The 27,999-nt window shown below is 33.4% G+C and overlaps 1 protein-coding gene across 3 annotated transcripts in view; it reads right to left on the bottom strand.

Moving 5' to 3' along the window:
* LOC150093696 (JNK-interacting protein 1-like) overlaps positions 1 to 27,999 on the bottom strand; it is a 308,320-nt gene that overhangs the window by 134,107 nt on the left and 146,214 nt on the right. For 2 of the 3 annotated variants that reach the window (XM_090412575.1, XM_090412577.1), the window contains one exon: positions 7,176 to 7,342. In XM_090412575.1, coding sequence (XP_090268701.1) covers positions 7,176 to 7,342 — 167 coding nt within the window. The remainder of the gene's footprint in view (positions 1 to 7,175; positions 7,343 to 27,999) is intronic. The other variant, XM_090412576.1, reaches the window with a different exon arrangement.

Here is a 27,999-nt window from a genome sequence, read left to right as displayed (position 1 = left end):
CTCCCACTTGAGAAAGATGAAGAGATCAATGTTTTAACAAAGGCTATGAAAAATCTTGAATCTTAAATCACTTGAATACTACAAAACTTCATAAATGAAGAAAAGGGATATATATATATATATATATATATATATATATATATATACATACACATACACACGCACACACCTAATTCTCCATTTACACAGTAGATTGGTTCCAGAAAAAAAAAATTGGTTCGAGTGCATATGAAAAAATAGAATAATGGTTCCAGATGTGAAAACATGATAATACGCACAATAAGTTATTTTCAAACAAAACATATGAAAATTATCGAATAAAACTATTTAATTTTAATGGAATATTTTTTATTTTAAATACATACTTGAAGTATATACACATATATCTTTCTTAAAGAAAATAGCGTGTCACTAATAAAACAAATTCGAAAAGGCCCAAATACACCCGGGGCTTATGATTATTAGTTAAATTTTATTCACCGTCACTTTCTGACAGTAGCCATATCCTTTTGTGTGAGACTGAAATTAAATCACTTCCATCACTTGAAACTTTTTTTTTTTTTAAAATAACGAAACCTGTGGTGCATTCATAATTATTTAATTGTAAATATTTCATCCTAAGTATCTTAGAACATCATCAGTACAGTATTTAAACAAAAATTAGGAATAACATACAGTTAGGCGCATGATTACAATAGAATCTCATGAAAACGTGCATAAATGTGCTAAAGTAGTACACAAAAAAAAAAAAAAAAAAAAAAAAAAAAAAAAAAAAAAAACGTTAATTATTTAACACAGTTTTGTATGATAATTTCCCATACTTTAGGAATAGTAAGAACGTCGTTGCGGTTTAGGTTTTGTCTGTGTAGTAAAGCTTCAGAACTTTCTTTGTATAAACGTTCATGTTTAAATAAAGATCTATGTAAAAGTTTAGCCTTTTCCCAATGCATCCTATGGTTTGAATTTTCAATTCCGTGTTGAGAGAGGCCAGATTTCTGCGGTTTAAGAAGACGAATGTGGTCTTGATGTTCCGAGATGTCGATGACGTATTTGCAGTATGGAATCATCCCGAACCTGAATTACAACTGTTTCTAGATAAAATTAACCTTCTTCATCATCGCATCAACTTTACATTAGAAAAAGAATCTCCACAGGGTATCTCTTTTTTGGATTTACACATCAAAAGAAAAGAAGACGGTTCCATCGCCACTTCCGTCTTTCGCAAGCCTACATTCTCAGGTCGCTACATTCACAATTCTTCTGCTCATCATCCATCTCAGAAATCTGGCATTATTAAATCACTAGTTTCCAGAGCACACAAATTCTGCTCCTCTGAAGAATCTCTAAACCAAGAATTAGAAGTAATCAAAAATACAACCATCCTAAATGGATATAATCCTAAAACAACTCAAAAAATCATCAGTCACTTTCCCACACATCAAACCAGACAAGAAGAAGTCCATAGGATTCCCATACCTTACTTCAAAGGCATCTCCGAACGTCTTTCTAAAATTATGAAGAAATACAATTTTGCCACTACTTACAAACCTATCAACCAAATTTACAACTTGTTACCTTCTCCTAAGGACAAACTCTCACCTTTGATGTTGCCTGGCATTTATGAGATTCCATGCTCACGCAAATTGTCTTACTTTGGACAGACAGGTAGGTCTGTTCAGAAACGCATCTCGGAACATCAAGACTACATTCGTCTTTTTAAACCACAAAAATCTGGCCTCTCTCAATACGGAATTGAAAATCCAAGCCATAGGATCCATTGGGAAAAGTCTAAACTTTTACATAGATCTTTATATAAACATGAACGTTTATATAAAGAAAGTTCTGAAGCCCTACTATACAGACCAAATCGCAACAATGTTCTTACTATTCCTAAAGTATGGGAAATTGTCATACAAAATTGTGTAAAATAATTATTATTAGTTTTTTTTTTTTTACTTCTTTAACACGTTACGCATGTTTAATGAGATTCTATTGTAATCATGTGCCCTAACTGTATTTCTTCCTATTATTGTTTAAACTACTGTACTGATGATGTCCTAAGATACTTAAGGATGAAATATTTACGATTAAATAATTTTCACTGTGGTTAATAAGTATGTTTCTTTTAATTAATTTAATCAAAGATGAAAGATGGACCCAAATGATACAAAAAAGTTGAATTAATGCAGAAGTCATATATTTCTCATATATAAGTAGTAAAAAAGTTATCACCATATTTTTAAAATACTCTAGATCAGAAATAATTATAGAAAGTTTCTCCACTGGGTTAGACATTAAATTAAATTTGCCAAGAAATTATTTGAGACAATACATATACATCATATTCCTTCATCCATATTGATTATTCCTTTATCAAAAAATATATAAAGTTTCTGATAGGATAGGAATTGCCACACAAAGAAAAAAGGAACATAAATGGCACATTCAATTCAATTACTATGGTAAAGCTGCCCTTTCTAATCATGCCCTGAACACTTTACATAGAATTGACTGGAAAAGCACCTGTTGTTTACATCACACCAAAACATGGTAAGAATGTAAATTTAAGGAGGCCTGTGAAATTCTTATCAACAACCCTAATCTTAACAATAATGGTGGTCTAAAAATCCCAAGAATATGGAAGGCACATATTCTACCTGCATAACCTTTCTCATTAAGAGTTAATTATGAGTAGGACTATAGGTAATCTAAGATTTTAAATTTAATATAACAATTCTCATGTTAAATTAGGACAACACTTTTGCTGTAATAAAACTATCTATATGAAAAAATTTTTCTCTGATGTTGTCATAAACAGAATAGAGCTTTGATGTAGTTATTTTATTTCATTTTTTTTTTCATTAGAGGTCAGGCCAGTAGAATAACAGTTGATCAAATCATTGTCTCTTCAAGCATACTATGTGAAATGTAATATAGCTTGTGACACGGTTGTCACAAGCTATTTCTAAAGCAGTTGTAATCTCCATAATTTGTCTGAAATGAAGAATAACCTTAATGAATGCTAATGGTCACAAGGTGACAGAAGCAGATAAAATAGTTGAATTACTGTATGATATACTTGGAAAAGTATATCACACGAGTGAGGTTAATAAGTGTGACATATGTGACAGAGACTTACGTAGGAACAGAGGTGGATAAACTGGAGGTTCTCGGGATATTGCAGAATCTCAATGTGAACACAGCTGTTGGATTAGATGGGATATCAACTTGTGTTTTGCAGGAATGTGCAAAGGAACTAGCAATTCCTCTGACTAGGCTCTTTAATTTAAGTCTCAGCTCTGGTAGAGTTCTAAGGGAGTGAAAAAAGAATAAAATAATTCCCTTGCATAAGGGAGGTTTTAAGACTGCAGTAGCAAATTATCTGAGAATTAGTATCTCAGGGTTGGTGGTAAAAAGTATACTGGAAAAATTGATCAAAAAGAGAATTCAAAAATGGGTGGATAAAAATATGATACTGTATGAGGGGCAACATAGCTTTGTGAAGGGCTCATGGCTTAGTAATTTACTAACTTTCAATACCAGAGTGGCAGCTGAGTTAGATAAATGAAATGACTACATGATGACTCTGATGGATTTTAAAGACTGACCGAATACCAGTTTACAGCACACATACTGCTAAGGTAGCTCATAAATCTTATGAGATTACTTGGCTATTGAAGAACACACACTAACTAGTAGAGATAAGTAAGATGTTATTCCTATTTATAAAGCCTTCATTACTGTGCTCAGGTCTGGTTACCTGGGTTCTTGGTGATGAGGATTCAGAGGTTAGCAACCAAGAGGTGAGTGGTCTGTGGAACATTCCCTATGAGGATAGACTGAGAGTATGTTGGACTGCAGAAGTTGATTGATAGGCGAAAAAGAGGAAATATGATAGAAGCATTTAAGTTACTTAAGTTACTCAGGGTTTTATAGGATTGATGCACGGGAAATGTTTCAACACTTGGATAGACAGGGCAGAACAAGAGGAGTTCATCCCTGAAAGTTGAGGCTAAAGCTGAAAGTGTGGTTAGTAGATTTTCCACTTGAAGAGTTATGAAGGAAATGAACAGTTGCCAGAGTCAGTTGTTAGTGCTTTGTCTGTTAATGGGTTCAAGGAGAGGTATGACAGACTGTGTGGATAGTTTGGATCTCCTGCAACAAGTCTTCAGACTCCATGGAGGTGCACATACAGCAGGGGTTGGGAACCGGCGGCTCTTGGCTGAACAAAGTGCAGCTCTTTTATATTGAATTAAAAGATACATAATTAATACAAACAACTAAATATTGTTTTTTGATATGGCCTGTTCGTGTTGCTAGATACTATGCATGTGATGTGTGTTAGGCATGAAATTTTATGACATGGACAACTGACAACTATGTTACATTTGAAATACCACTAAATGTTAACCCTGACTAAGGTAACTAGTGCCACGGCAAAAATTTGAACTAATTGATCAGCTGTCCTGTCAAACACCACGGTTTTTAGATACATATGGATTTTAACTGTCAAAATAAATATTCTGTTAGTTAACTCATTTCTCATGGTACTAAACTGGTGTTTAATTTAGTGTCAGGTAATGTTATGCACAAATTAATTTTTATTATGTTATTATGTTGAATTTGTGTTTTTACTTGCAGGTAAATTTGTGATAATAACCCTCATAATATGAGTTGAAGAAAAAGAAAAATAATCGAAGAAAACAGAGGAGTCAAAATGTGGACAGAGAAATTTGCATTTATAGAAGTAAATAGAAATCCGCAATGTTTAATTTACCATCTACGACTTCAAAATAACAAATCAAGTAATGTCGAACGACATTTTCGAGGAAAACATTTAGACTTCAGTAAAAAAATATCCTGAGGGGGTAATAGAAAAAAAGCTATTGAAGAATTACAAAAGAAAACATTACTTCAGCAAAGAAATTTGTCAACTTGGACGAAATCTTCATCGAATACTACTGAAGCAAGTTTTTTGTTATCCCTTGAAATAGCAAAAGTGGGAAAACCTTTTACCGATGGTGAATTTCTAAACAATTGCATGTATAATGTCTTTGAAATTCTATTTAAAGATATGAAAAAAAAAAGGACGAGATACGTAAAAAAATTAAAGATTTACCTCTTTCGGCTACAACTGTCAAAGAACGGATTGTAACAATTTCTGCAGAAGTTTCAAATATACAAATTATGGATATTAATTTTCTGCCGATTTTATATCTATTGCAGTTGATGAATCAAATGATATTTCCGATATGACACAATGCTGCGTGATAGTTAAATATATCACATCTTCCGGTATTTGAGAAGAACTTCTTGATCTGCTAACACTTAAAGGGACACACTACAGGTCAAGATATTTCAGAAAACCTTCTAACAAGTTTACAGAACATATTCCACATGGAATTATTTCATTTCATTGCATTTTGCATCAAGAATCTTTAGTTGCAAATTCTTTGGGATTATTACCACAACTAAAAAGAGTGATGGATGTTGTTGTGCCAATGATCAATTTCATTTGATTCCAGGCATTGAACCACAGATTTTTTGACACATTTTTAGAGAAACTAGATAGTCAACATAAAATTTAGTGACATTTACATCTGTACGATAGTTATCAAAAGGAAAAGCATTAAAATGTTTTTTCAGTGCTTAAAAGACGTGAGAGTTTTCTTAACCACTAAAAATTATAATGTAAATCATGTGGAACTTCTCAGTAATCCCGAATGGATAAAAAATTTTTGTTTTTTGTTTGATATGACAGAACATTTTAATAAGCTAAATTTGAAGTTGCAAGGGGGATACACAGCCTTACAATTACTAGAGGAAGTCCTTACCTTTTCGAAGATGTTACTGAAGAAAAACTTATACATTTTAAAAATCTAAAAAATTATAGATTGAATTTAAATCAAGAATTGATTTAAATTCATTTAAATTGATTGCAAAATATTCACTGAAATGATTACTGTAATTTTAGATTCATTTACAAGCAGATTTCAGGATTTTAAAAAAACATCAGGAGATGATGAAATTTATATTACATCTGTTAAACTGCAATTAAAAAATTAATAGATATTGAAGCTTTTCCCAGAATATCAATTGCAGAACTACAAATGGAGCTTCTGGAAATTCAGAATAAAAGCATCTGGGTACAAAAACTTCAGGAAATGGTAGGACAAATTGAGGATATGGAAGAAACACCACAGGAAATTATATTTAAATGTTGGAATTCTTTCCCAAGTAATTATTCAAATGCCAGGCAACTTGCTTTTGGGGTTTTGACTCTTTTCGGTTCAACGTACAATTGCGAACAATTTTTCTCTTCAATGAATTACATTAAAAATAAGCATAGGAACAAATTAACTGATGAAAGTTTTAAAGCCGAATTACTATTAAAGTGCATGACATACAATCCAGATTTAAGTAAATTGGCTGAGAAGATGCAAAATCAAAAGTCTCATTAGTGAATTTTAAATTAAAACAATCAAATATCTATTAAAATACATAATATTGTATTTTTGTTCGGACTAATTCTTTTTGCAATACTATACTTACTTAAACATGGTTTGTGGTTAAAAACTTAATCAAACTTAATGTTGTTTTATTTACTGAACATATAAAAAATTTATATGCAAACATAAAAGTGGTATTTGATATCTGGAAGTACTGAATTAAAAACAAATTTACCTAAGTTTGAACTAATTGCAACTTTGAGTAACCAGGAAAAACCGAATTGAAGTTGCGGCTCCCAAAATTTTGTTTTAATTAATTCTTTTTGTAGAATGGCTCTTTGGTTCAAAAAGGTTCCCGATCTGACATACAGTAATAACAATAATGACTAGGCTTCTTGTATATAAAGGCTAATGAATTCACATCAACTGCCTTGATATCACTGGCATCATACTGTGAAGTTATTTTTAATTATGTTAATTATAAAATTTAATTATATTTAATTACAATTATAAATTAGAATATTTTAATTAAAAAGGTAAAATGCTTAAAATAAATATAAATTTTGTAAATGATAGCTATCTGGGAATCTACTACCTTATCCTAATTTTTCTAACAGTTCTATTTTTTTTTGAGTTTACACACATTAATTAGTGTAAAGTGCATTAGTCTTAAATGCCAAGATGAATAACATATCTAATTATATTTTCTGAAAAATTCTGACTAACCATTGATTACAGGCGAAGTACACTTGTTTCCTTCTGGAGTGTGTAGGGTAGAATTTCCACTGTCAATGTCAACACTAAGTCTTCCTGTACCGTGGAAGTCCTCAGGACTAGAATCCTCATCAAGACGGAGATCTTTAGCACTATACCTGGAAAAAGAAAGGCTCTGGCTGTTGCCAAGAACCAATATAACAATACAACTAAGGGAATAAAACTGCTGTCTAATTTTGTTTGAAGAAATGAAAGAAATTAAAAATTTTGTAATTTGCTGAAACTTTTTTTTTTTAGGATTAAGATCCCCCCCCCCCCATAACTGAAGTGCAAATTTTGTTCTGAGAGAGGAATGAAAATATTACTTGATAAACATTCAAATAATCTGATAAATAATTTGAATATATGCTTTCATATTTTCATGAAACAGTAATGTAACATTTAACTGAAAAAGAAAAATGTTTATAAAGTTAATAATGCCAGCCTGGTTGGCCGAGTGGTTAGAGTATCCGCTCTCCAGCCAAAAGGCTGCAGGTTAGAATCCTGCCATGGGCATGGATGTTTGTGATTGTCTGTGGGAAATAATAGTGGTTGTGGATGGTAGATGGCATTGGTTGTAGTTGGTGGAGAGTTGTAGAGTGGATGCCCTCCCTCAATGAGTCTTTGGACTCCCTGGAGGTGTTACATAATAATAGCTCTCAGCTAACTCTGAAAATAAAATCCAAAGAATGGCTGCTCCCTCCCCCTTGTCTTGAATGAAGTTATAAGTTTTTTTCATTTAAGTCTTTCATTTCTGTGACTATCTGATTTTTAACATATATCCTTGCTATGGATGTTAGTCTGTTACCAAATATTTTTTTCTATGGCCAAAAAGGTCTCTTTTTCAGTGGAAGCTAAAAGCTAAATAACATTATTTAGAGTAGAGAATTAAGCAATATTCACATAATTAAAAAAAAAAAAAAAAAAAAAAAAGTTGAACATGAGAATGCTTACATCCAATGCTGTGAACATCTATCATCAGCTGAAGTTTACACTTACACCAGTGGTTTCTAAAATCATATGGACCACTGTTGCATTAAGGTTTGGACTCCCCATTTAATGAAGATTTTTATCCTACTTAGACAGTTTCATCCCATCAAATAATTTGCACAATTAATTACTGCAATAAATTTTATATTTCTAAATTTAATAAATTAACATTTAATTTAGTAACTTTAGTTCTTATTCCAGAGGTAATGAGCTGTTTCTGACAGTTACTGGCACATCATCAATATGCAGGGATGATCGATTTGGAGTAGAATAGAATTCCACTCCTGGAATATGATACTGGAATAAGAAGGAATGCATTAATTTGGATTTCAGACTTCATGAAAGGAAGAAAAATAAAAGTAAAAGTCAATGGAATTCATTCCAATACATATCGAACTTCGGCTGGAGTCCCATAAGGTTCAGATTTAAGCCGGCTCCTATTTCTCATCTATATGAACAATATTCATCCACACATCATGACACAAAAATAGCATGCTATGCAGATGATACAGCAATCTGGCACATAAGCAGTAATCCTAAACAATCTGAAAAAGTCCTAAATAAATCAGTACAAGACTCAGAAAGATGGGAAATGGAACTTAAATTACAGCTAAACCAGATAAAAACAAAACTGAGTATCTTCTCCACTGATAGAAAAAATAGACATAATAACAACCCTCTCCCCAGATCAAAATATATAATACCAAAATAGGAAAAACAGTGTCTCCAAAATACTTAGGCCTAACTCTAGATACTGAACTGAGATTTACAACTAATACTACAAATATATCTAACAAAGCTCTCAAAAAGCTTAATATCATCAAAAAGCTTTGCAGAGCTACATATACAGCACTCAAACAACCCACTATGGAATATGCCTCATCCATCTGGGCTCCAGCTTCTACTAGCTCAAAAGAAAAACTTGACACTACAATCAAGAGCAGCAGAAATTATTATAGGTGCAGTCTCATCCACAAATAATTTAAAAGCTCAACTAGAGTGTGGGGCTTCGCATACTAGAAGACAGAAGAAAACTCTCCACAGTTAAATTCACTAACAGAATTAAGAACCAACAACAAGATTACATCTCACTCAGGACTTTTGATGCCTGGACAGGAAAATCCAGACTAAAGAGATCATCTACTTTACAATATGATCATGAAATTAGAAAACAGATCAACTTAGAGTACTTGTCTATCGAAATAAGCAAAGAGCCAATCTTTTCCACTATACCACCAAAAAACACAATTAAATAACTTAAATCTCCTAGAACCTTGTTCAAAAAAGGATTCACAGAATGAAAATAAAAGAAAAGGACTTGACACTATACATCACTTAAATAATCTAAACCATGTCATCGCCCACACTAATGGATCATCTGATAAAGCACTCAATCAAAGAGGAGCAGGGGTTTTATTAATTCTGCCTGGAGACGAGGAAATGCAAATCAAATCTACAGCTGGAAAAATAGCTTCAAACTTCACTTGTGAATTAACAGACATACAAGCAGGCATCTAAAATTCTCTCTAATCCAGTAATAAACATTACAGAAGGAATAAACACCTACAGTGACTCAAAATCTGCACTTGAAGCATTAAAAAATGGAAAAATAACTCACACAGGAAATGCATGAACATCTAACAACTTTAAATTTGAAAAATAAGAAGTGTACACTGCAATGGATACCAGCCCATGTAAATATTGAAAGCAATGAGAAAGCAGAGAAACTAACGACAGAAGCAAGACACTCACCTCAAAAATTATACCCACTACCACTAACTGATACTAATTCTGTTGTAAAAATAAGATTTAAAACAAACTATCAAGAAGAAGAAGAAGAATGAAATCAGCAAAATTAATGAAAACAGAGAAATAACCACAATCATCACCAAATTAAGGATGGAATATTTTCAAGGCATGAAAATTTAGCCGGACGTGCTAGAAGCTATGAAATATGCAAGAACTGTTCAGAAGTCGAACTAACACCTGACCATATCTTTTCTTGTCCAGCAATTGCTGCTGTTCTACAGAAAATCGAACCCTAGAGAAAAGCTCTACTCCATCAAAGTTCAACAGATTGCCAAAGCAGATTTACAGGCTCACAGTCATATCTAGAAGCTATTCAATGGACTCGACAACATCATCAGTTTGGAGTATGAACCAAATATACTGCTGATAAGTGGCTAGATATAATGTGAGTTAATACACCTAAAAACTAATCAAATTGGAATTTCCAATATTTAAAAATATATGAATATGCAGTCTAAATGGTTTAGTAACATCCACCACACTGCACTAGAAAATGTTATTTATTTAGTGAATGATGCACATATTAAAAGTGAAAAGAGAATACACAGGTGGAACTATCACATAAAACAGGAAAGACAATCACATCTCAGTTTATCAGTCAGATAAACTGAGATGTTCATTTTTTTAACATTATTGCATCACCTATGTCCTATACTGATCTGGTTCTCAAGATTTTGTTTCGGTAGCTGCAAAAGTGGCCACGGGATTTAGCTGGTGGTATCATGATTCTTTTTTTTTTTTTACTGAGTTATCAATAACAATGACAGATAACAATGTGTGGAATTTTTGGTTTAAGAGGAGATATATGTGGAATTACAAAGGTGGTAATTATGACTTAGGAGATTGCTTGGATCAGTGCCATGGCATGTGCAAAGACTGGATGCTGATAGTGCATGGGAAGTGGTAAAGAAGCATTTAAGGGAAGTAACAGCAGACTACATACCTTGAGCCAAGAGAATAAATCAAGTGGGAGTTAAATGAATATCATCATTAAGCAGGTACAAAAAAATAAAAATTTGTAGAGAGAATTCAAGGAGAAAAGGTCACCAGAAAGAATGACAAAAGCAGAGTATTAAAAGGAAATTAGTATACAGGCCAAAGGTAATCCAAAAGAGTTCTTTCAGTATGTTGCAAGTAAAAGGAAGAATGTTCATGCCAGAATGATTTTAATGAATGCCGATGGTAGGGAGGTAACTGAATCAGATGAAATAGTAGAATGACTAAGTGAACACTTTGCAAGAGTATATCATCCAGGTGGAGATATTGCAGTAACAAGAGAGGCAAAGGCTTATTTGGAAACTGAGGTAAATGAACTCTAAGGGCATAGTATATTACAGAACCTTGATGAGGATACAGTTATGGGATTAGAGAGTATACCAACTCAAGTTTTCATGAGATGGTTCTAGGTTACTGTCAGTGCCTTTGACCACATTATTTAATCAAAGTCTTTGCTCTGGGTTAGTCCCAAGGAGTTGGAAAGAGTGGAGGAAACAGTTCCATTGCATAAAGGAGACTTTAAGACTGATGTAACAAATTAACATGAGATGTGGTCAAAGCACTGGAGAAGTTGGTCAAGAGCAAAATACAGCAACAGAGATAAAGAAATGGAATATTGTAAGGTCAACATGGTTTTGTGAATGGTAGGTCATGCCTCAGTAACTTGCTCATGCTTTATAACACAGTGACAGATGAGTTGGATAAAGGTAATTGGGTTTATAGTGATACTGCTGGACTTTGGCAAAGGCTTTTGACAGGATACTGCATGGAATTGTAATTAGTAAATTGCAGTTCATGGGAAAGGATATAAAGTTGGGGAAGTGGATAAGACGATGATTGATGGAGAGATACCAGACTAGTTTATTCAGGAGTAGAGCCCAGCAGAAAGCCTGTAACTAGTGGTATGCCGCAGGGCTCTGTTTTTGGGCTACTACTACTATTTAATTTGTACATCAATGATAAAGGAAAGGATCTGAGAGGAACTATTTAGTTATTGTTCAAATTTTGTAGGATGATTTAGATAGACTGGCAGTATGGGCAAAGGAGAATGGATGTCTGAACATGGCAAAGTGTAGAGGCATGCATTTTGGGTTGAAACAATTACCAGCTGTGTACTACATTGATGGAACAGTACTCCAGAAAATTGATAAAACCAGGGATTTGGAGATGTTAGTGGACACAGGGTTAAAAGTGGCTAAAACAGCTCATCAGGTTACTATACCTTTTTACAGAGCCTTGGTAAGACCCCATCTTGACCAGTACACAGATCTGGTAACCTAGGTTTCTTAAAGAGGAGGTGCAAAGAATCCAGAAGCAAATGACTATGATAGTAGCAGATCTATGGAATGAGCCTTATGAGGACAGATTGAAAATTCATGGGTTATAAAGAGTGGTTGACAGACAGAAAAGAAGTGAAATGATTGAGACATACAAATTAGTGAAGGGTTTTTTCAAGGTTAATACAGAGTTATTTTTCATAGAGGTCTGGTGGTAGGAGAACTAAGGACTATCTTTGGAAATTGCGCAAAAGTGTAAATTGTAGTTAACAGTGGATATGAGGACTATATTTTTTTGCTCAGACTGAATCAGAATAGGTTGCCAGTCTGTTGTGGGTGCCATGACAGTGAATGAGTTCAAAACAAAGTATGATAGATACTGCACAAATGTTGGATAGTGCTTGGCACGATGTTTAGGACCTCCCCTCGATGAGTCTAAGTACTCCATGGAGTAGCCCATATAATAATAATAGAAGGAATTTACATGCACAATGCATATTACATAGTAATAATAATAATCAAATCTTTCTTTATATTTTCTGTAAAATCTAAGTTTTGTAGAAGTTTACAATATCATGTAAAATTATAACTACTATAATACCCTGCCATTAAATTATAAGTATAAAAACAAATTTAAAAATATCAGATGGTGTTGTGTATTATTTAAATTTCTAAATTTTCATTTCATATGTAAACAAATTACATGAAGAAGTAATTAATTATAGAATCTTTATTATTAATTACATGGGTTGTATAGTATAAACCTTGTTCGGATTTTTAAGCTTCAGGTAATCTAACATATTATAATATAGATCTATGAACATGTAAAAAATGAGAATTTATTAAAACAGAATGGTAAATGCTACAATACTATACAATAACAAAACATAATAGTCCAAAATGTTTCAACAAACTCAAACCTGTTTTTAGTTTAATATAATAAACTATATTTATTTACTTCAATAATTTTTAAAAAGAAATTCTTTCTCCTGTTCTATCTTCCAATGTTACTCTTGTTGCTGCCATCAAGTTCTCATTTATTAATTGGTTGCAATATTTATTTGTAAAAAAATATAATGTATTACAAGCTGGCTCACATTAAACTGTTGTTGGGAATATTAATAAAAAGTAATCAAGAAGCTGTAGTTAATTCTTTATATTTGCTTCAGCTGTTATGCAAATCCATCCAAAATGATACTATTGTCGAGTATTATGTTGGAGGTTTAATGGAATATTTACAGCACTAGAAAAGGATTAAAAACTAATTTTAATGATTCCAATATTTCGTCTCAGTCACTGAGACATCTTCAGGGATTACAAATAACTCTTGTAACACACACTCAAATACAACACAATACTAAGTGAAACATGTGGGTGACTCTAAAAGTCCTATCTAGGTGGTGTGCCCTCTATGGGTGTTTGTAGGTGGCCTAGGATGTAAAGTGGGACCTCTGATAATTAATGTTTCCTAAATTTTGGGAAGTCACATGTAACCATATTTATTTAAATTCAGTTAATTTCTGAGTGCTACCACAGATTCTAAAAACAGTCTTTCTTTTTTTGAATTTACTATGGTGGAACATGGTGGTTTTCCTCCAGGAGATCCTGCAGGTTGTATTCAAAACATGGTCTGCAAGGCCACGTTTTTGGAATTATTGATGTGATGTTCAATTATGAACATCACATCAATAATAATCAAGTTACCTATTTTTAGTTGCTTATTTAAAGAACTCAACCTTGTTAAAAATGATTTTAAAATTAACACAATGTTATTTTACAATTTTTCCACTAAATCTTTATGATTAGGTTCCAATGCAGCTTAAAATATTTTCATATAATTTGAAAACGGGCTGAACACTAACATCAAAACTTAACCATCTTATGAGATTATAATTAAGTAATACATTATGCTTTGTCATTATTCTTAATAATGCACTAAATTTATTTAGTAACACCACTTGTGTTAACCATTTAGAACTCATCATCGAATTCCTGATATGTACCCTTAGGGGGGGGGTGTACAGGATAATTATGATAGTACTACTATGTTAGTAGTACTATCAAGAATTAAAATAGTAATAGATAACAAGATCTTAGAACAGGTGAATTCATTTAAAGCATCAAGCAAGAACTAAAATAGTAATAGATAACAAGATCTTAGAACAGGTGAATTCATTTAACTACCTAGGATGTATGATCACATATGAAAATGAAAAAGATATAAACGTAAAAATTGCAAAATATTTAAAAATAACAGGTGTAATTAAACTCTATATTTAAACCAAACCTAGTTCAAAAACAAACCAGGCTAAAAGTGTACAATACATTAGCCTTACCGGTCTTAATGTATGGAAGTGAAATCTGGACAATAAAACAAAAAGACAAACAAAGATTAACAACAGCAGAAATGAAGTTTATGAGAAAAACTGCAAAGTATACCATATTTGATCACAAAAGAAACGAAGATATTAAGAAAGAATTAAACCAAAAACCAGTAATAGAAAAAATTAAAAAATATAAACATAAATGGTTGGAACACGTTCAAAGAATGAAAACAGAAAGATTACCAAAACAAGCCTTAAAGTACAAGCCATTAGGAAAATGAAAACTAGAATGTCCTCTTAAACGATTCAACGATGACTTCTAAGGCCGGAACAGGCCATGCTAGGCCTAAATCCTTGATACGTATGATGATGATGATGACTACTATGTTAGTACCATTACTAACTTCCAATCAACAATTTTACACCAAATTAACTGTTATCTGTCAAGATTCCAGTATTTATCAGAACTTATATTTCTGTTTTTTAAGGCACTTTTTACTGTATCAATCCATCTACATCTTGGTCTTCCTCTGGATCTTTTTCAGTCAACCTGATAAAGAACATTTGTTTTGCTAATATTTCCTCTGCCATTCTGATTAAGTGACCATATCATCTGTGATTAGCTGCATACTAAAACATTCCTGAATGTGTTAGTGGCAAGTTCTTTCTTAATCTCCTCATTTTTAATGTGATACTACCATTGATGCCATTTATTCACTCCACTAATCTTTCCCAGAACTCTCATATTGGAGGTCCCCAGTCTTTGATAAAGTGTTTTATTTCTAACCCAGCTCTCAGACCCATAAGTTAAAATTGATTTAAACCTTGTCTTATATACAACTAATTTAGTGTTTTGACTAATTTCTTTCTTCTTCCACATAAATTTATTCAGCTAAATTCCTACATTCCAGCTTTACTAATTCTGTTGTTTATTTCCATATTTAATTTACTATCTTCTCTAAAAATTGTGCCTAAATAGCTGAAATGTTTTACTTGTTCTATAGGTTCACCACTCGATACAGTTGATATTTTCAATGTTCCTGCTTATTTTCATTGTCTTTGTATTGCTGATTTTCATACCAAATTTATTACAACAGTTATTCAATTTTGGCAGAGAATCTTTGCAGACTTGTACTAGATTTATTCAGAAGTATAACATCATCAGCAATAAAGTAAAGAACTATTATAACATCACCAATTTTGATATCAGATTTAATACCACTTTCCTTCATAATGTGATCCACATAGATAATAAATAAGAGTGAAGATAATGTGCACCCTTGTTGCCCACCTGATTTTACCTTAAACCACCTTTCTGTATGCCCTTCATTTCTAACTGCTTATGTACATCTTAAATAGAAACTATGTATTACTTGATATAATGTCCCATTTACACCATATAACTGTAGCATTCTGAAGAGTTTTCCTCTTAGCATTTTGTCATATATCTTTTCCAGATCAACAAAACTTAAATACAAATGCTTGTTATATTCCCAAGATTTGTCAGCTATTTGTCTAAAAGTGAAATGTCTGATCCCGACAACCTCTATTTAGCCTGAATCCAGCTTGTTCTTCAACAAGCTTCTCTTCCACAATTTTTCTTAACTGTTTCTCAAATATACTTTGCATAAATCTTACCAGGAATACTCAGTAGGGAAATACCTCTATAATTCTCACATTCAGTTTTATTTCCCTTTTTATATATGGATGCTATGAGAATTCTGCTCCAATCATTTGAAATTCGATCCTCTACCAGGCCTTTTGAATTATGCAGTGCAGCTACTGTAAAAGTTTTATACCTCCATATTTCAGCATTTCTGGCCATATTTCATCTACTCCAGCTGCCTTTCCACACTAAGTTTTTCATGACTTTTCTGCTTGAAGTATGAATATGTATTCTTGACTGCATTTCTGTTGAGAGTTTTCTACCATCATGCTGACACTGTGTTTCATTTAGCAGTCTTTCAAAGTAATTATTCCAGACATCTAGAATATCTTTATCTTTAGTTTTCATGTCACCTTTATCTCTGATTAATTTTACAGGTACTTTTACCTCCATTTCTAAGATTTTTCAATAGCCTCCAATATATTTTGCCACCTTCCTGATATTTATTTTTTATGTTCTTACCAAAATCTTCCATGACTTTTGTTTAGCTAGTTTTACACAGCACTTCACTTTCTTACATATTTCTCTGTGTTCTCTAAGAGCACAAGTCGACTTATTTATAAGGAACTTTCAATATGCTTTCTTCTTTTGCTCCACTGTCTCTTTAACTTCTTGAGTTCTGATGTTTCTATTCTTACAGACTATATGCCTCTCTGTCTGAATCAATTAGTCAATGTTTTCTTCAGGATTTGCCACTGAATCTCAAAGATTTGGTTCTTGTTTTCAAATTCTTCCATTTTTTCTTCAATAATGTTTGTGTATTTGAGTCTATGATTCACCTCTGAAAGCTGCTCAACCTTGATTCATTTTAAAATTTTCTTATGCACTCTACTTTTCAATATAAAATTCACTTTTATCCTGCTCAAAACTAAATAGTGATCATTTCCTATTTCAAACCCTCTGTATCCTCTTGGGTCCTGAACCAGTGGAAAAACGTCACAAAACCTGAAATTCCTATAACATAGTCAATGAAAATTTTATTTCTTGTATCTTCTCTCTGTGTGAATTTATGCACATTTTAATGCTGGACATGGTGTTAGTAATAACTAATCCATGTCCTGAACAGAAATCCAGCAGGCATCTGCCATTATTATTATCTTTGCACTTTTATCAAAATTTTCCAAAAACATTTCTACATGTCTGATAATCATTTTCTACACTGTTGTTTAGATCTCCAATAAGAACCAACTTTTCCTTTTTTATTGAGCCAGCTACCTTCATCAATGCCCCAAAAAAATTCCTCACTTCATCCCTGGTAAAATCTTCTGTGGCACCATAAGCACAAATAAGTCTTAATTGTTCAGTTCTCCATTCTGATATTTGCCCACCTCTCTACTTAATATTGCCTGCCATTCAAGAAGATTATCCTCATATTTAGTGTTGAATACTATAGCTACTCTCTTATTTTCTTGATTATTATTGCCTGCATATACTATCTTGTATTTGCTGCTCAGATAAATCTCACCTGTTTTTGTCTTCTTTGTTTCAGTCATGCCTATTATGTCAATCTGGTACTTATCCAATTCTTCTGCTAGTTCCATTTCTTTTCCCACTGATGCTTTTTATGCTGATACTACCAATCTTGAACTCTGTTGATGTTGAGTAGGGATGTGTTCTGGGATTTATTATTCCTGTAGCTGACTTTTAGCTATTCACCTGGTTCTCTAATGAAAACAGGGACCTTTTTTTTAACTGGGCAATGCCCCAGCTGGCATGAAATTTAGAACTCCTTGAATTATTAATTCTATGTCGTCTTTACATTTAATTTCTCTGATGAGCACCTCTTGATAACAATACAGTGTAAACAAGAAATTTCATTGGGATAATGTTTTTATTAAACAAACTTAATTCTCATAGACAGGCTTATTTATACGTTGGCTATGCATTACTAAATCACAAACTTGGTATACCATTTCTTTCAACTTTTCATTACTGTTGTACCAAAGGCAGTTACAGTACATAAATTAATTGTGGAAATATTAAGTTTTGTTTATTTCTTCTTTAATTGCACAATAAATGTTCCCTGCATTGGGACATCTTTTAATTAAATGAGACATAACTTTTCAACAAATTTATCAAAGTATCTTACACATACCATACCAGGATTTGACTGTTTTATGTTAGATCATTATTATTTTCATCTAAGGGTATAAAGTAGAAAAAGGAATCTCATTTATCGATTCACTTACTTCATGTTAGGTTGAATCATTACTAAGAGAGACACATTTTGAAATATTCTGTTTTCAGATTCTACAGAGAAAACAACTGATTTAATAAATTCACTCTTTCGGTAAAAGTTTTGTGATATTTTCCTATCAAAAAACTCACTTTCAAATATGCCTAAATATAATTTATCATTTCTTGAGAGGAAAGTTGTAATATGTTTCCTTTGAGAAATCATGTTGATTTACAAATTTGAAAAGTTTGCAGTGTAAACATGGAGTTGACCATTTTTTTCAACTTCCACTTCAATGTAGTAATGATGATGCATACTGCAAGATTAAATCTGATGAATACAAATGGCCTCACTACATTATCTTTTTTGTTTTCATTTAATATAATGAAATACATTTTATGAAATTTTAATTATATTAAATGAGATTTCGTTTAATATTATTAAATATGTTTCTTTCCACTCGTCTCGAAAATGTTGGATTCATTTTGATGCTGAATGTGAAATATATGTATCACTTTCAGTACTTGTGCCCAATGAAGTTTCTAAAATTTCAACTTCTGTTCTTTTTTTATCAAAATTTTTTCTTATATCCATGCTGAAATCATTAATAAGGAATATTAATATATAATAAAATAAATAAATAGTTTCATTATTTTCCTGTAAAATACTACAATTCATTCATATTTTCACTATAACTAATATGCAAAACCTTTAATTTGAAAATATTTATTTTAATGACTTAGCTCGATTGCCCTGTGAATATTTATATATACTGACTTAAATAAATTAAGGAACAAAGACAAAAATCACGAGAACTCACAAACAGTATGATAAATTTTTGTGCAATTACACGGAAAGCAGTATTATACGAGATGTGAAAGAAACAACCAAAAAAACTGTAAATAAATAATTAAATTCAGTAATAAATGGTAAATGAAAACAATTGTCAAAAACAAGAGGTCAAAATGAAGATGTCAAAGTGCCTTAACCTCCCTACTGGCCAATGTGGATGAAATAGTGACACCAAACTGCACTTCTTATCCATGTTATTCAGTGGGTGTTAGAGCTAGCTTCGTATCCAGATTTATCTGAACGTCTATAGACGTTGTGGCCGGTTGGGGGTTAATAAAGAATGTGGTCCTTCCCTCACAGCAATATAGCATTCACAACTACATTTCATACTATTTACAATGGTTTTTGAGATCTCAACTGGTAATAACCACTACTGCTCCTGCAAAGTTATCTTAAGTCCTTCAAGGTTTCGGAGAAGGGGGGGGGGGGCTGAAATCAGCAACATGTCTACCTAAAAAATCCCAGACATGCTCAATAGGATTAAAGTCAGAAGAATTGGCTGACCAGTCCAAAAATATGACACTCTTCTTGAAAATATTGGTCCACAAGCTTTGCTCGATGAGAACAAGCATTATCATCTTGTAGGATAAATGTCAATCCAAATCATGCTTGCATATAGACAAATATAGCAGTCAGGACCTCATCTCTATAAGTCGCGGCAGTCATGGTCCTGTTGTGAAGCAAATAGAGGTCACTGCATCCACCCAACAAGAGCACCTCCCCAAATCATCATTCTATTTCCACCATAGTGTCTCTTTCATGAATATTAGAGAGAAAAATGTGTCCTTTTCTCTACAGATCAGAGAAAAATTTTGTAGAGCAAATCAGAATATTTACAGTATTCTGTAAAGAATACTGGTTTGTATTGGTCTTGGGTCGACATGGAGCCTGGCTCATTTCAAATATTCTATTTCATGATTTGGGAATGCAAACATGCAGACTACCATTTGCCTAGCATACAGACCACCTTCATGAATCCTAAGCAAAGCAAAGCCAATGTTCCTGTAGCCAACATAAAGTCATATATCATAACTGATTTGGAGATAGAAGTCCTATTTCAGCAAGCAGATAATCAGAGTTATCAGTCAGCCACTGCAGTTGTAGCCTGTGGACTTCTTTCATATCTCCAGGAGATGGAATTGGTTCCATGTCTAGTGAACCATGGAATGACTCACATGCAACCATCTGGCTACCTCAGCCTAACTCTAGCTGTATGCTAGCCTTACGATGGCTTGCCACCTGACTTCTTCAGTTAAATGATGTCCTGCAGCCATATCCAACAAGTATGCTATAACAAAATGTCTTGTTCTCATCCCAGACATGAAAAGGAAAACCACTCCAAAATCTCCATTATTAATATGTTTTTTCATTCCCCATCCACCTTGAGTTATCACAATCAATTTTTCTCTTTGTTCCTTAATTTATGGAAACCAGTGTTTCCATAAATATCTTTCAGCTTATGGCCATGTGTTGGCATCCTCTGAGGCTTAGAAAACAAAGAGCTGACAAATATCAACAAATCTCTGTTGGTATTTAAAATAAATCTAATATCTAAATCCTGAATCTAATATATAAATCTAAATCCTGAATAATGGTGTTTAATGAAACACCATTATTCAGTCTGAACAATCCTGTCTCATACCATTTGAATCTTGCTTTTTTTTTTTTTTTAAATCCATATGATATTTTATTGGGGGTGCTTAAGGGTCAAAGCTATATAACTAAAAGGAGACCTCCACATAGCCTTTAAAGTAATGCTGAAAATTGACAAGGTCTTCTGACCTAATGTTTAATCCTCACCTTCTCGTGGTGCACCCTGTCAGGTGCACCTGGATACTGAATGATTGATGATGGGGTGACAATTTGGGATTTAGCCAACCAAATCGTATTTTCATTGGCTTAAACCAAAATATCAAATGATGGTACAACATGGCAAAATTTCATGTCGGCTGGGGCGTTGCCCGGTTAAACAAGAACCCAGTTGTTTTTGCCAGGGAACCAAGCCAAACAGCAAAAAGTCAGCTGCTGGAACAAATACTAAAACCCATCCCAACTCAACATCACCAGAGTTCAAGATCGGTACTATCAACATAAAAAGCTTGAATGGCAAAGAAATGGAGCTAGCCGAGGAATTGGATAAGTACCAGATCGACATAATAGGAGTGACTGAAACAAAAAAGACAAAAACTGGCGAGATCTTTCTGAGTAATAAATGCAAAATGTTATATTCAGACAATGACAATCAACGAAAAGAAGGAGTAGCCACATCACTCAATGACAAAAGTTGTCATAGAGTGATGTGGGCAAATATGAGAATGGGATACTGGACAATTAGATTTATTTGTGCCTATGGTCCCACAGAAGGTTCTACTAAGGTAGAAATAGAGGAATTTTTTGAGACTTTACAGAAAGCAACTGACACAATGAAAAAGAAAAAGTTGGTCCTTGTGGGGGATCTAAACAGCAGAGTAGGAAATGATTGGCAGACATACCAAAATATTTTGGTATGTCTGCCAATGGGAAAATTTCAAGAAATGAGAAAAGCTAATAATAATGGCAAATACCTGTTGGATTTCATTGTGTTAGTAATAACCAGTCCATGTCTCAGGACATGGACTGGTTATTACTAACACAATGTTCTAACAAAAAAATGTGCACAAATTCACATGGAGAGAAGAGACAAGGAATAAGAAAAGTGTCATGCTATGTTATTGTTGATAGTGATGTTTTCTCCCTGTTGCAGGATACCAGAGTGTACAAAGGATTTGAAATTGGAAGTGATCACTGTTTAGTCTTGAGCAGGATACAACTGAATTTCATATTGAAAATAAGAACATATAAGAAAGTTTTAAAGTGAATAAAAGTTGAGCAACTCTCAGATGTGAACTGTAGACTAAAATACACAAATATTATTCAAGAAAAAATGAAAAAGAGTTTGAGAACAGGAATCAAGCCTTGGAGATTCAGTGGCAAGCCCTGAAGAAAACACTGATTGACTCAGCCAGAGGCATGCAGTGAAGTTGTCTGCAAGGATAGAAAAATCAGAACTCCATGGTGGACATAGGAAGTTAAAGAGATGAAGGAAAAGAAGAAAGCATATCAAAAGGTCGTGGCAAATAAGTCAACTTGTGCTCTTAAAGAATACAGAGACAAATGTAAGAAAGCTAAATACTGTGTAAAACTAGCTAAACAAAAGTCATGGGAGGACTTTAGCAAGAACATAGAAAATAAATATCAAGAAGTTGGCAAGATATTCTGGAGGTTGTTGAAGAAGCACAGAAATGGAGGAAAGCGTGCTGTAAAAGGAATTAGAAAAGATAAAGGTGACATAAAAACCGCAGAAAAAGATATCCTTGAAGTATGGAGAAATTACTTCGAAAAATTGCTAAATGAAACAAGCAGTGATCACAGCACAGTGGTAAAAAACATGACCAGACATGCAGTCAGGAATATATATATTCATACTTGAAGTAGAAAAAGTGATCAAAAACCTGAAATGTGGAAAGGCAGCAGGAGTTGATGATATTTGACCAGAAATGCTCAAGTATGGAGGTATAAAAGTCTCACAGTGGCTGCACTGCATAGTTCAGAAGGCCTGGACAGAGGGACGAATTCCAGATGAATGGCGTAGAGATCTCATAGTACCCATATATAAAAAGGGAAATAAAACTGAATGTGAGAATTACAGTGGTATTTCATTACTGAGTATTCCTGGTAAGATATATGCAAGTATACTTCAGAAACAGCTGAGAAGGATTGTGGAAGAGAAGCGTGGTGAAGAACAAGCTGGATTTAGGCCAAGCAGAGACTTTCAAGATCAGATCTTCACTTTACGACAGTTTAGAAATCATGAGTATATAACAAAGATCTGTATTTGAGTTTTGAAGATCTGGGAAAAGGCATACAACAAGGTGCCAAGAGAGAAGCTATTCAAAATGTTACAGTTATATGGTGTCAATGGGGCATCATATTCAAGCAATAATTAGTCTTCAGCTGAGTTGTAAGTCGGCAGTTAGAATTGAAGTACAGGAAGGTGGTTTAATGTTAAATCTGGTGTCAGGCAAAGATGTGCATTATCCCCTCTGTTATCATTATCTATGTGGATCACATTATTAAGGAAAGTGGTATTAAACCTGACATCAAAATTAGAGATGTTAATATCAGCTCTTTGCTTTATCCAAATGATGTTATACTTCTAAATAAATCTGCGACAAGTCTGCAAGATTCCTGACTAAATTGAATAACTGTTGTAATAAATATGGTATGAAGGTCAGCATTAAAAAGACAAAGAAAATATCAACTGCATTGTGAATGGAAAACCTATAGAACAAGTAAAACATTTCAGCTACTTAGGCACGATTTTTAGTGAAGATGGTAAATTAAATATTGAAATAGACAATAGAATCAACAAAGCTGGTATGGTAGGAAGTCTTCTGATAAATTTATATGAAATAAGAGAGAAATCAGCCAAAACACTAAATTAGCTGTATACAAGAGAGTGCTCAAACCAATGTTAACTTATAGATCTGAGAACTGAGTCAGAAGCAAAATACTTGACGAAAGACTAGAGACCACAGATATGAGAGTCCTGAGAAAGAATAGGGGCATGAACAGATGGCATCAATGGCAATATTATATTAAAAATGAGGATATTAGGAAAGAACTTGACATTGTCAGCATCCAGGAATGCATTAGCAGAGCTAATCTCAGGTGGACACTTAAACAGAATGGGAGAGGAAAAATTAGTAAAACTAGTGTTCTCTTCCAAAACGTTACAAGAAAAAAACCTTCAGGAAGACCAAGATATAATTAGATTGATACAGTAAAAAGTGCCTTAGAAGACAGAAATATAAGATCTGATAATATTGGAGTCTTATTTATTTATTCGTATGGAGTTTCCTCCCTTTTTCTCCTCCGTTTCTATTTAGGCGAGTTAAGCCCCCTCATGGGGCCAGTTTGCAGGATAAAAAATGCCAGATAAACTGGCGAAAAAAAACCCTACTGCCTGCGCCCAAGACCGGTTAACTTGGCTATGGCTGAGGAAAATCCTCAAATTTCTCACGTCTTTGACAGGAATTGAACCTGGGACACTCCTCCCCCAGTTATATGGTTGCGAAGTGCACACAGCCACTAGGCTAACCGCACAGACATTGGAGTCTTGACAGATAACAGACTGATTTGGAGGAAAATAGTAGATAGGAAGTTAGTAATGATGTAAATTTTTCATAATGCTATCGTATCCTGTACATCCTTGAGAGTATATACCAGGAATTTGTTGATGATATTTTATTGATAATAAATTAATTTTAACGATGAAATTTAATAAATAAAAACTGATATTTATATAAATTAAATCCTTTCCTTCTCAGTAGCACCTAGAACTGTTAATAAACTGGATGTTATATACCACATAAAAAGAGGCATTAAGTTTCTTCCAAATAATATAGCTTATAAAATTTGTTTAGAAACCAGCAATGTTTTGAATAAAAAGAAAGCCGTATGTAGCAATCTTACCAAAACAGAACTGGCAACAGTCAAGTCTTTAAAAGCTAATCAGGATATAATTGTAACAAAATTGGACAAAGGTAAAGGCATGATCATCCTAAACAGATCAACTTACATTTATCAAATGAATCAATTTGTCTCTAATAAACAGCACTTAACTTGTGAACTACATCCAACTAACAGTTTAAGAAATAAAAGTTAAGTTACTGAAGTCTGTCACTTCTTGGCCATCAGATACTGTTAAAAAAAATGTTACCCCCATTGTACCCACTCTTCTAGAATATATGGTTTTCCCAAGGTACAAACATAACATTCCACTTCAGCTGATAGTTGAAGGTAAAGACAGTCCTAATTATCGCCTAGCCAAGAAATCAGCATCAACACTCAAGGAGTTGGTAGGTCATTCCCCCTCTTATATAAAGAACACACAATACTTTATAAACCAAATTAAAAGCATAACACTCGGCAAAGATGACTTATTAATCAAATTTGACATTTCTGCCATTTTCACAAATGTGCCAATCAGTGACAATTCTTCTTTTACAGAACAAATTTCCACCCAATTTATGGCTCTCTCTCTCTGCCCATGTATTATATTCCGGTAACTTTGTATGGCAAAATAATTTTTACCTACAAAAAGAAGTACAGCCATGTGCTCACTACTACTTGCCCCCAATTACTAACTTTTATATGGAAGCTTTTGAGCAACATGCTCTAGATTCCTTTACTTTAAAACCTACAGTTTGGCTTAGATAGTGATATCTTCAATATCTGGTCACACAGCTGCCAAATGTTAAACACCTTCCTCAGCCACTTGAACAAACAACATGAGCACATACATTCTACTACTGAAAATCAGAACTCACTTCCTTTCCTTGATACAATGGTCACACGTCTTCCTTCAGGCAGTCTATCCCACAAATCTCACTGTCTACTGCAAACCTACACATACCAGCCAATACATGCTAACTCTTATCACAACCCTTCACAAAAACTTGTAGTCATTAACACTCTCAAAACAGATTATTAGCAATATATTTATACATAATGGCTATAGCAAAAATACTATCAATAAAATTCTTCATGAAACTTCATCAAAAAATACATATAATATAGATTAGGGCAAAACCATAGCTATCCCATGCATTAAAGGGTTAGCAGAAAAAATAAATAGAATTCTACACTATTATAATCTTAATGCTACTTTTAAACTACCTATAAAATTAAAAAACATATTCAGCTCCTCTAAAGATTCTTTCCCCCCATTGGCCCACCATGGAGTATATCGCATCCATTACACCTGTAACTTACCTTATATTGGTAAAATTGAATGTACAATTCCTATCCGTAAAAAAAGAACACAAATGACATTTAAATTTAACTATTTTGGCAAAGCAGGCCTCTCAAATCACACCCTTAACACCCTATTTTGGAAAAGTACCTGTTCTTTACATCATACAAAAATCTGGTATGAATGCAAATTTAAAGAAGCCTGTGAAATTTTGATCAACCATAATAATTTTAACAATAATGGTGGCATAAAACTCCCAAGAATTTGGATTATACACATTCAGCCCACTAAGTTCAAATTTTCCTGCAAATCCTAACTTCAGGACTCTAAGCAATAATTTCATCTCCTTGGCCATCATCTATACTGTTTTTTTTTTCTACTTTATATGTGTACTTATATGAGTAATTATATGAGACCATGTTGCTCCCTAACTTAATTTATTTTTTGTAACCAAACAGATAATAATAATAATAACAGGACTAGTATTGATGTAAGGTTTTTTCCACTGAAAGTCAGGCTAGTGGTTTTAAGTTGACCAAACTAATATAACTTTAGCATATCATGTAGATTGTAGTGTAGCTTGTTTCTTTGTTTGTATACTGTATATGTGTATGATGATGCTGACCTTAATGTGCAGGTCGAAACGCCGAGTGATTATTTTGGTTTATATTAAACCAAGTTTTACTTTAACACAGTAGTTGTTTCCATAATTGTTATAATGAATGATATTTATGTCTGGTGGCCACATAGAAATATCTTAGTATCCACATTTGAGAACTAGTGGTGTAGACCGTAGATGGCTTGGAAGGTCAAAAAACTCTTTATATGGCAGTTGGATCAGGAATAGTGACATGTAAGTCACAGGTATGTTTATGCCAGTATAGTTTCCTGGCTGATGCGATTGATATGAAAGCTTCATGTAACACTTGGCTGATTGACCAAATTTCAGTCTGAGTGGCAATGCAGATGATGTCTTTGTGTATGGGCAGGTCAGTGTTCACAGTAATTTTATTCCATAGACTACCTCCTCATGGTGCACCTGAATAACACAAAAATAGTCTACAGCAATGATGTCATTGTATTTCCCTCACAAAACTCACATGTAGGCCATACCACAGAAGTGATAACAGTGCACTAGTAAATAATGTGATCAAAGTCATTACTTGGATATTGTTTCGTCTCTAAAATAGTCAACAGCAATGGCTGTGCTGTATTTCTGCCATGGCCTGTGACATAAGTGATAATAGTACGCTAGTAAATAATGTGATCAAATCATTATATCGTAATACTATAAATTAAAGATGCCAAGAAATTACATTATTGGTTTAATCTTTTATCCAAATGGAAGCAGACAAAGTTTGCATATGAGTATTTTCATGACTGGGATACTTGTATACAGGGTGATTCAGAACTCTTGAACCAAACTTTAAGGGGTGATAGAACACACCTAAACAAGCACTTTTTGTCATACAATGCATAGTTCGAACTCAAGCTGTGAAGTGCTATAGGGCGCTTTCCAGTGAATACTTATAAGCGCTGGTTTTTGAGGTCATCGTTATTTCTACTGTGGAGTGCAAAAAGGATTGACGCTGTACGAGAAATGCATGGTGTTTTCACCAATGTATGCCAGTCACTACGTCGAAGGTGTGAAGCCTGCATTAATGTTGGCGGTCACTCTTTTGAGTAGTTTCTGTAATTTGCTCAATAAAATTCTTTAATTTATGTTCTGTAATTTCTGCAATTGTTTCAAATCTCTGTCATTCTTGTGTTTCTGCATTTCCTGACACAGTGGTTGTAACCCCCTAGCGCTTCACCGCTTGAGTTCGGACCATGCATTGTATGACAAAAAGTGCTTGTTTAGGTGAGTTCTATTACCCCTTAAAGTTTGGCCCAGGAGTTCTGAAACACCCT

Source organism: Typopeltis vanoorti, chromosome 23 (genome assembly GCF_054136105.1).
Source record: "Typopeltis vanoorti isolate ZY-2024b chromosome 23, IOZ_Tvanoo_1.0, whole genome shotgun sequence".
Classification (NCBI taxonomy): domain Eukaryota; kingdom Metazoa; phylum Arthropoda; class Arachnida; order Uropygi; family Thelyphonidae; genus Typopeltis; species Typopeltis vanoorti.
Note: the sequence above shows the minus strand (reverse complement) of the source record. Positions and strands in the feature narration are given on the sequence as shown.